Source organism: Globicephala melas, chromosome X (assembly GCF_963455315.2).
Source record: "Globicephala melas chromosome X, mGloMel1.2, whole genome shotgun sequence".
Taxonomy (NCBI): domain Eukaryota; kingdom Metazoa; phylum Chordata; class Mammalia; order Artiodactyla; family Delphinidae; genus Globicephala; species Globicephala melas.
The window spans coordinates 19,012,933-19,023,909 of record NC_083335.1 but is presented as its reverse complement, the minus strand read 5'-3'; the positions used below and the strand labels follow the sequence as shown (position 1 = coordinate 19,023,909).

Here is a 10,977-nt window from a genome sequence, read left to right as displayed (position 1 = left end):
AGAGCATCCTATCCATCTTAGAAAGTTTGCACATTCTGCTCTTTCTAGATTATCATCAGGACAAAATTTCACAAGCTATTAACCTTTCACAAGGCTTAAACCCAGAATAGAATTTAATTAAAAAAAAAACAAACAGAATTGAATTTCAAGTTACAGACCAGGGTAGGACAAGATTAAAGATATCAGTTAATACTACCTTCACAAAGATTCTTAGCATTCCACCTTAAAAATCAAATTGCGCAGAGGAGAAAGCCAGTCCCATCTAGCCCCTAGGAGGAGAGTCATTTTTTTTTCCTTCCTCCACTCCCTGGACGAGGCTGATCTTCTTGAGCAGTCCAGCACCAGCTAATCCATGAGGTTCAATCAGGCTAAGTAATTGGGGGAATGTGTCGACTCTGAATTACAATGAGCAGCAGGGAAGGCTCTGTCAGCTGACGAATCAGGGATAGTGGTTTTTTTGCAGCGCTGCCACGGTGGTAATGGAAGCAGCTACGGTAGCTTTGTTTGATAGAGATTTTTGGCTGCTGCTTTTAAATACTACCTAAGAAGCGGCTCATATTTCATCAATGTGGCATTGACAATTGGAAAAGAAGAGTGTTATTGTGTATAGGCGAGATGGCAGAAGCAACTCCCCCGAGAGGCAAGATGAGGTTCAGAAGGAATGCGGTAAGGGCTCTGCCTGCAGTCCTGGAAAGCCTATTCCCAAGTTCAAGTGCAGGGATGCGGCAGCATGGTGCTATAGCACAAACTGCTGAATGGGGCTTTTAAGGACAGAGGGCGAGAATGGAGTCTTGTGTTTGCATGGACTGCATTGATGTGATTCCTGTGATACGGACATAGGGGAATGTTAAGGCCAAGGAGGTAGAATGTAATTTCAAAATCTAAACGTGATCGAGTTTATGAGGAAGCACCATCCGTCATGGTACTTGTTCAAGACTGTATGAGCAATTTTGAATCGTTGGACAGAGTAGCTTTAAGTGACCAGTTAAAATAATATCTAACAAAAGGATTCGTCCTTCCTTTCACCATGGTCAAGTAGAGTATGATATCATGGGCAGACCTGGAGACGACTTCATCAGCATTTAAAAAGGCAGCCCTTCCTGGGTGTTACCGGACAAGTGAAAAAATGTTGAAGTCTGATGATCTGAAATCTTTCTGATTTCATTTCTTCCCCATATTCAAACTTGAAAGACGCAGATTTCTAGCCTGTTGACAACTGTTTCTTAAAGGAAAAAAAGTGACTCACTGTTCTTGATAAGCTAGACTCTCCTTTCAGATACATTTTCAAATTTTCCCATCGTTGGTTCACTTGTATACTAAATTCCCAGCAAATTCCTGAAGGGATATTTAGATGTATTTTGGAGAGATACAAAGTAACACTAGCTAATTTGATAACTAACTGGTCATCAGCAAGGTTTTCAGGGCTACTCTTTTTCTTTCAAAACTTAAGGTAATATTCTTGATGTTATGATTTAAAATATAATACTTGCTTATTTAAATAATCAAGACAACACACAAAAAATAAGAAAGTGAAAATCAGTCATAGAAAAAAATGACACTTGGAATCAAAAGTAAGATCAGGGAAATAAACCAGTAAGAATTTTATTGTTGTTGAATGACAGTAACATCAATGGGTGAGTAAACGGTTTATTTTCTAATAAAGCTCTTGGCACAAAATGGTATATTAAAAATTACAGTTTAGGATATGAATCTTTTGTCTCCAGCTCTACACATGATTTTGTATTATGGGAATAATAGCTTCAGACTTTTAACAGACAATTCATGGTGCACAAGAGATGCCTGTGTATATGCTTTGCAATACTGGGTGCAACTGACATTAGTACTTATGTTATCAAAAGTAATTTACTTAAGCTTTCAGAAAATTCCTAATTCCTTTATGTGCATAGATGTTTTCTCAGTTCTGAACTTTGTTTCGTGTAGATGCACATCCCTTAATATACACACAAATTAATACAGCACACAAGTACTCAGTGAATAGATATATCTAGTACTGTGCCACACACAACATGGGTTACAAAGGTAAACATGGAATGGCTACAGAGCTGAAGGAGCTTTCAATCTAGTAGAGAAGGTAGGACATGTTCATAAATAACTATTAAATAACTATTATGAAAGAACTTCTAGTTGGTAGGGAAGGGCTCTCAAAGGAGATGACGTTTGTTTGGACCTTAAGGAAGAGCATATGTGTCTATTACCTTTCTTGGTTTCTTTCTTCTCTTTTTCTCTCAAATGAATTACTTTAAGTAGTCCCTATGAACAGCTAGCTTGAAATGAAATTGATTGGATTAAGCCTGAAGCCCAGAACTATGGTGGAAGACAAATTTGTTCTGCTTGCATGCATAGGGGCTGGCCAGAGTGAAAAATTTGCAACTCAGTTGGTGACACCATAGTTTGACTTGGAAGGATCTCTGGAGTTGGGCTGATTCTAGAGGCTATGATAGGTAGCACCTGGAAGGATGGTAGCAGTGGATTTAAAGTCCAAAGAGAGGCTTAAACTGGCTACTTGGTGGAAATTGCAATGAGTGTGAACAAGTGAGGGGGTTGAGAATGGATATGGGACAAGAAGGGCGAATCACAAGGAAAAGAGTATTGCCTGGGACTGTCCCACTCCTGAGATCCCTTGGCAAGTTATTTGGCTATCTGTGGAATAACTCTTCCTTTCTGTACCCTTTAAGGGTGGGGTATGTGGGAAGAGTGCGGGAGTAGCTCATGGCCTTGGAAACTCTTCTCTGTAGTTTGAGGTCACGAGATGTTTCCCAACTTATTCTAACGTGATGGTGTGGACCTTATCGAGGTCAGTCACATTGCCAACAATTCAGTATTTTATATTCTGTAACAGTTATATTCTGTAACTATAACAATATGAAATTATAATAGTTTTGTTCAGTAGGCTCCACGATGCTAAATTGTTTCAAACATTTGTTTTTCTGTTAGTATTTGTCCTATTTTCTAGATGTCAAGGTCAAGTTATTCCTAAATGCCAGGCAGCAAGTCTGAGTTTGCATTCAGCCTGTGCGTTAAGTACGTGTCCTGGGAAGGGTTAAGGGTCCTGGAAAGAGCTTGTCCTTAGCATTCAGACTGGCCTGGTTTCCCTCTTATTGTGACTGCATTTCTCTGCCCTAAAGATGCAAAGAAAAAGCTCTAGGAATATAAATTGTTTTCATAGTAAAATAATCAAATTTTTATGTGGCATCAGCCACTGTAAGCGTTTTTAAAGAAATAACTAGAATAACTGAAAAGCGAGCAGGGGGTGTATGAATTGCCTGTCTGAGATGCCGCACAAAAGAATATTAAACAAGGTTAATTTCCAGACTTCAGTAGTGAAAAAACGATGCCTTTTGTCATTGTTATTGCTGTCCAAACTGCCGTGAGGCCATATAACTGGGTGATCTGAAGACAGGCATGAGGAGAAGGGAGTAAATGTCTTCTCCAGGAGGGGAAGGGGAGAGAAAACGAATTCTGTGCACCTTAACTTGAAGAACCGGGCGGAGCTGCTGCCGAGGGCTGGGGTGGGGCCGTGCTCAGAAACGGGAGAAATGGCTCTGCGCCCTATGAAGACAGGCGGCATGTTCATTTTTACTGAGGCGCCTTTAAGCAGTCACATGTTGGAACTCCAAAAAAAAACAAAGCCTGCAACCAGTGCCTAAAACCAGTGCTGTTTCCTCTCTCATGCTGCATGCTTTTTTTTGGTAAAGAAGAAAGCAATAAAAGAAAACGAGACTGACCCTTGCTCACATCTTTTTGCTTTTTTGACAGGCTCTCAAAAACGATTTATAGTTTGAAAATCTAGGGTTTGATTTTGGAGAAAATAGGAACTGTGCCTTTTCATGTTTATATAACCATCCAGATTAGAGATCTTTAAGGCAGCATACCAGAGAATGTAGAAATGTAGTTTCCCCAAACCGAATGGGAAACCTCAGGGGGCTTGCGCTATATTTGCTATATGTGCATCTGATCCTGTTTATGATATGTGATATGCTATTTGAATGTTCATTTCAATAGCGGCTTTAAAATAGATTATCTTGAATCTTTTAGTTATGCAGACATCTGTATATAAAGAATAGAATCTGTCTCTATACCTATTTGTATGCTCACATGCAAACACATGCAGACTGACCCTAAAGCCAAAATGGCCTTTCAGGTTAAAATTTCTCAAGAGTGCCCTGTCCCCTCCAGATTCTCATAGCCAGCGATCACAGCCAGAGAAGTGGACAGAGCGTTGATACTGGCCCAGGTTCAGATGTATGAAGCTTTAGTTCCAAGGTTGCAAACTGGTAGTCCATACATGTGTTTTGTTGAGACCATCCAGTGCTTTAACAAACTTTCCATTTGTTTCCCATCTTTGAAAATCGTGTTTCCCACAGAAGTCTGGATTTCTGGCTTTTGAGAAATCACAGATTAGGCAGAGCTGGGCCCACCTTCCCACATGACAGCGTTTAGCTGGAACTGACTAGTTGTGAAATGAGGATAAAAGAACCTATTGCATGTAAAATACTTAGTATGATGTCATAATATCATAATGAGGAGAATTCTCATAATAGTCATTCAATAAAAAGCAACACTCCCACCCATGGCCAGCTAGCCAATCTCCTGTCCCTACCTTAAGGCTTTGAGGGGTCCTGAATACATGTAAATATATGTACATGTGTGTGTGTATATATATATATATATATATATATATATATATTATGCTGGAGAGAAGCTATTAAAAGTCATTCACATGAGGTTGTGGTTTTACTATAACTAGTTTGGCACCTGTGTAAATTTGGGTAAGTGAGTGGGACTGGGATTCATGGGATCTAATGCATGATTTAGTTTTCTAAAAAAATAACTGACAAATCACATGAATTGTTTGAGTGCCACCCAAGTGTTTAGTAGTTTTGCCTACTAAATAATAACTGTTGCCTACAAGTTATTTATTCCTTCAAATGGCTTAGATTTGAGAGTAGCTGTTGGGTTAACAGAATCCATGTATTCTAGGAAGATTTGCGTGGCAGCTCAATAAAGATTCTAAAATTATCCTATAAGGAACAACATTGCAAATGTAATTATACAGGCAGTAAATGAAGTGTTCATCCTTGATAGGGTGTTTTCTTTAGAAATGCAAATATCTGTGGGCTTTTAAAAATATGTATTTATTTATTTATTTGGCTGCATTGGGTCTTAGTTGCAGCACGCAGGATCTTCGTTGCAGCATGTGGGATCTAGTTCCCTGACCAGGGATTGAACCGAGACCCCCTGCATTGTGAGCTCGGAGTCTTAACCGCTGGACCACCAGGGAAGTCCTATAGGTTTTCTGTGATAAGCAAATCACTAAACATTTTGAAGGAATTAAGGGAGGAGAAGGTATGATAAAATAATCAGGAAGTTTTACTTAAGAATGATCTCCTTAGAATGTAGAAATATCTTTAGAAGCATTTTATTCCGCTTTCAATGTTTGGGATAAGCCACTTTATCAAATAGATGGAATAACTGATTTAGTAAAACAGCCAGCATGAAACCCCTGACTTGGGAGCAGCTGAATACCCGCAAACCCTGCCTGAACTCTCTTCTCCATGGATGCTGTGAACAGTGATTCTGCTTCTCTCTCCTCTCTACTTTGTTCCCTGCTGTGTGATCAGCTGTCCCAGGGCCTGGCTGCTTGTTCTCCTAGGAGTGGCAGGTTAGAGACCAGGGCCTGACCTCAGGGCAGAGAGTTGCCACATGATCTTCTCTGCTCCCATAGTATCACCACCCCCACCCCGCCCCCACCAATTTTGGAGGTGGGTCAGTATTCCAGGCTTTAAGTTAGTCATCGCTAGGGTGTTGCATCTAGAGATTTCCAGTGCAATACCAGAGAATATGACATTAAGGAAAGTCAGAGACAAAAAGACAAATGAGAGCAGATCAACCTAGAATCCATGAAACAATAAAAGTAATAGTGCTTTAAGTGTTGGCAAAAGTAGGATGCTTTCGATTTCATTTAAAAGTGAAAAAATAAGCTGGGGCAAGGCAGGTTAAGTATAATAATTATGCTGGTAATATGCCCATGTGAAGGAGAAGGAAAGGCTTAACTCCTAAAGTGAATAGGATAGAAATACACTTAGTGCTGTCAGTCTAGAAGTAGGTCCAGAGTTCTCACAAGTCCCTGTCAGAGTTTCCCCTTAAGCAAGCCTTTATCCATATCCCGAAAAAGTTTTCTACCTAAGTCTGCTTGTTCTTCTTTAGGTCCAAGAACCCAAGGTAAATTAAAACAACTATCTTATTAATTTTTTTAGAGTTGACAGAGTAGCTTGATAGTCATTATTTCTTTTAATTCTTATAATAACTATGGCAAGTATGTACCATTCTTAGCATAAAATATAATAGACATTATGTGCATAATAGATGGTAGGATACACATTATCATTGGGACTCTCTGTCTCTACTTCCAGTTCTCTATATACATTGTTGGCTTTGTTCTTTGGAATAAGCTTCCTCTAGCAGCAGGGGTCATGGCTATCAGTAGCTCTGGAACTGCACCCTCAAAGTTTCCTTCCCTCAGCAATAGTTTGAAAAACCCTAGTGTGGGACTTTTTACATTAAATTTTCATCCCACTTCAAATCATTGTGTGTTAGAAGGGCAAGGTCATGAAGAAAGAGAACAGTTCTCATTAGAAACCAATATTAAGAATAATAAGAGGTTGGGCTTCCCTGGTGGCACAGTGCTTAAGAATCTGCCTGCCAATGCAGGGGACACGGGTTTGAGCCCTGGTCCGGTAAGATCCCACATGCCGCGGAGTAACTAAGCCCGTGCGCCACAACTACTGAGCCTGCACTCTAGAGCCCACGAGCCACAACTACTGAAGCCTGCGTGCCACAACTACTGAAGGCCACACGCCTAGAGCCTGTGCTCCACAAGAGAAGCCACCACAATGAGAAGCCCGCGCACCACAACGAAGAGTAGCCCCCGCTTGCCACAACTAGAGAAAGCCCACGTGCAGCAACGAAGACCCAACGCAGCCAAAAATAATAAATAAATAAAACAAATAAATTTATTTTTAAAAAAAAGAGTAATAGGAGGTTGTCTTAGTCCTTATGGGCTGCTATAACAGAATAGCATAGACTGTGTGGCTTATAAACAACAGAAATTTATTTCTCACAGTTCTAGAGTCTGGAGTCCAAGATCAAGGTGCCAGCAGATTCGGTGTCTGGTGAGAGCCTACTTGCTGGTTGGTTCATAGATGGCCATCTTTTCTCTGTGTCTTCACATGGCATAACGTGTGAGGGAGCTCTCTGGGGTCTCTTTTGTAAGGGCACTAATCCCATTCATGAGGGCTCCACCTTCATGCCCTAATCATCTCCTGAAGCCCCCACCACCAGATACCTTCACTTTGTGGGTTAAGTTTCAACATATGAATTTTGAGGGGAGGGGAAGTAGTTTCTCAGGAAGGGAGAGGGTAGTACAGATATCGCCACCTAGAGGAGTTTTCAGGTAGATAGCCATCCCGATTTGTGTCTATTTGTAATCATTGTTTAGTTTATTGATTTAATTTTGCGCTCCTTTCTTTTACCTATTTGTATCACACTCAGTTCTCTTTCCCTGACTCTAGTTCTCATCGCCACTTGTTTATGTTTTTATCATCATCTCAAGTTGAATTTTAAAAATCTCCAGTTTTGAATGTCATTTCAGAGTCTAGGTCTTATCCCTCTATGAAAGTTATTCTTTTTTTTTAATAGACTTTATTTTTTAGAGCAGGATTAGGTTCACAGCAAATTGAGCAGAAAGCACAGAGTTCCCATATGCCCCTGCCTCCACAGTATCTTATTAACTTTTGTTTTATAGTTTTCTTCAATTATTAATATTCCAGCATTCCTAAAAGATGACTGTATTTTAAACATTTTGGACATATTTTGCTTTATTACGCTTTAACCCACTGTTCTGAGACTGATGACTCCGAACTCTACATTCCCAGTGTAGGCTTCTTTCCCTCCTTACTTGTATGTCCATTTGTCTGATGGACATCATCAGATTGTCCTAATGACCCTTCCAACAGGTCAAGGAATGGGAATCGTATCATATCCCCCTCCTGAAAACCTGCTTCTCTTGTGTTCCCATGTCAGTGAGGGTCGTACCATTCACCCAGTTACTTAAGCCAAAAATCTGGAAATTGATTGTCCTAGTCTTTCCTTTCTCATCAGACACAGCCAGTCATCATGCCTTGCAGAGAGTACCTCCTAAATTCTACCCTCATCCCTGCTATTGTTGCTCCAGTTCAGAAACTCACCATCCCTGGCTTGGAGGACTGTTCCAGCCTTCAGGCTCATCTGTTTGCTTCCACTCTTGTCCAAATCCTGTCCTTTTCCAGAGCCAAAGTGATCCTTCTAAAATGCAGATCTGATCGTGTTGCTCTGCTGCTTAAAAACTCTTGAGTCTCCCTTTGCCGCCAGGAAAAAACCCAAGGTCTTTCCTGATCTGGCTCCTGCTCATCTTTTTAGCACCATCTCCCATTGCTGCACCCCTCCACTCCCATCAGCATTTTCCTCTAGTTTTCTGGACTGGGACCTCTTGATGTGGGGCAGACTCGGGTGCCGACTCAGACTTTACCAGCTGGGTCAAGTTATACTTAAACTCTATGAGCCTCACTATTTTTTGTTTGTAAAAGAGGATAGCCTAACTAATTCACAGGATTATTATGAAGAGGAACTGTGATAATGTTGGCAAAATACTTCGTATACAGTAAGCATTTGATATGTGGTGTTTTATCATTTATATCAGGCTATACTATTCCACCCCTTGCAAATTCTGCATAGTGCCCTCCTTGTCTTTTGCATTCTTTCATTTAATGATTATTTCTTGACCACCTACTATGCGCCAGTATTCTAAGAAGCTGGGAAACATGGGTGCACCAGAACAAGATTCTAATCCAATTTGTTCCTCTTTATGGGAGACCTTTTTGACATTCCTAGGTCTAGGATGCTCTGTGCTACCACTTCCTGTTGTATATTATTCTAATTCCCTTGTTTCATTGATCAACTTATCGTCCTATAGAGTAAATGATACTAATGGACTCTACTATTAGGTTGTCATTTTCTTGCAAGCTGGGTAGGGACTATATTTTATTAATTTGTGTACACCAAGTGTTAACAGTGCCTGATAATCATTCACTTAAATACATGGAGTAGGACACGTAGAAGATATTCTGTGAATGTTGCTTGGCTGAACTAAAAATATGAGTCCATAAAATAGTTTTCTTCCATTGTTTACTGCAGGTATTCAGTATTTCAGCTCCCTTTGGCATTTAGGGTTATCCTAGAAACCTGCCTCCTAATTCTGTTTTACAGGGATTAAATGCAATTTGAGTGCAAACAACTAAGTTTAAAATGAAGTTTAAGAGCATAATTTTTCATAACTTGGGATTGACTTTAGTGTGAGAAAATTCCAGGCCACGAGAACTGCAAGGATCTGACCTGATGACCTTACATTAGTTTTATTTCTATTTTTGTGTTTTTAGATTTTATCAATATCCATTTTTTAAAGTTTTATCCTTTTAGTGGCTTTTATGACTTTAGAATTTGTTTTCTTTAACTATATATTTTCTGCCATGTGCTCACTTGAATGCATGTTTTGACAATTTTTTCTTGCTTTCCTGTGGTCTTTCTATAGGCTTCCTTCCCTGGGAACTTGCACTTGGTTTTGGTCCTTCGTCCTACCAGTTTTCTCCAACGAACTTTCACAGACATTGGATTTCGATTTAGTCAGGAAGATTTCATACTCAAATTACCAGTAAGAGTATTTAAATGTTTTGTCCCTTTCTCATGAAGACTTTGCACCATGCTATTGATGTTTTACACATGGTCACAGAGTGTGTAAAAGAAAAAAATAGAATTTATCTTCCCAAAATGTAAAATCAAAACGCCTAAAAGTCTTCTGCTCCTACTGTTAAAATAGAGGAAAAGATTAATCAACTTGTAACAAAGCAGTTCCTTTTGAAAAAGATGTACGTCACATATGTTGTATATGTGTATATATGTATGTGTGCATGTGTATAAAATCAGGACATTTTATTTTTAGAGAAAAAAATGAGTGTGTGTTTTATGTATTTGAACTCCCATGAACTTACATCCTGAGCTAGTTCAGAGTAACTTTTTTTTTTCAAAAGATATTTTGATACGTTTTTAGAGTTACGAATAGAGTGCTCATAAATTTGGGTACTTTGGCAAAGATCAGTCCCTCCTGATAAATTATAATTTACTGCAGAAAGCCCTTTTACTTTGTTATGGGCTTAACATTCTTTCAGAAGGTTGACCACTGACAGTGCAACATTTTAGATCAGGGGGAATCAGGTGTTTGGGTTTCTATGGCGATTACCTTCGCTTTACAGAGAAATGTTTTGTAAATGACAACTGTTATTCCCTGAGGGAAGGTAGTGTATCCATGTGGGAGGGGATGTACAGGAGAGAATTGTTAGAACCGTTTATAAAAGATAACATTCTGCTAAATGAATGCTAAAGTTCATTGTACGGCTGTGTGGAGGGATGCCACGGAGGGCAGTTAACAGTATCTTTCTTGCTTATTTATGTAGGTGGTTATGCTGAGCTCAGTTAGTGATTTGCTGACATACATTGATGACGAGCAGTTAACCCCTGAGTTAGGCGGCACCTTGCAGTACTGCCACAGTGAATGGATCATCTTCAGAAATGTATGTTTCTTTTGCCCTTACTGTAGAGCGTGTAGTTTGTGTTAGCTTTGAAATCTAGTTCTAGAGTTGTTTGTTTTCCCCCTTGGGGAAAACAGGTTTCTGGGGCTCCTATTTTACAAAAACATGTATAATTCAACATCTTGATTTTCTTCCCTAGGAAGTATCTAGAAATGATGCAGAGTCACTGAGGATGGCATTTGAGTGAGAGGCCTATAGGGAGTAAGGAGATCCTACTGTACCCACCCCCTCCTGTGGCCGTGTAGTAACTTGAAGAAACCAAGCGTTTGGGTTCAAA

At 39.7% G+C, this 10,977-nt stretch overlaps 1 protein-coding gene across 7 annotated transcripts in view; it reads left to right on the top strand.

Moving 5' to 3' along the window:
• Window positions 1-284: 284 nt before the first annotated feature.
• The window catches only part of MCF2 (MCF.2 cell line derived transforming sequence), a 64,129-nt gene continuing 53,436 nt past the window's right edge, over window positions 285-10,977 (top strand). For 4 of the 7 annotated variants that reach the window (XM_060292587.1, XM_060292588.1, XM_060292589.1 and 1 more), the window contains exons 1-3: window positions 291-666; window positions 9,647-9,766; window positions 10,566-10,682. In XM_060292587.1, the coding sequence (XP_060148570.1) occupies window positions 616-666; window positions 9,647-9,766; window positions 10,566-10,682 (288 nt within the window). In that variant the 5' untranslated portion in view covers window positions 291-615. Of the gene's footprint in view, window positions 667-9,646; window positions 9,767-10,565; window positions 10,683-10,977 lie in introns of all 7 variants that reach the window. The other 3 variants (XM_060292591.1, XM_060292590.1, XM_060292592.1) reach the window with 2 other exon arrangements.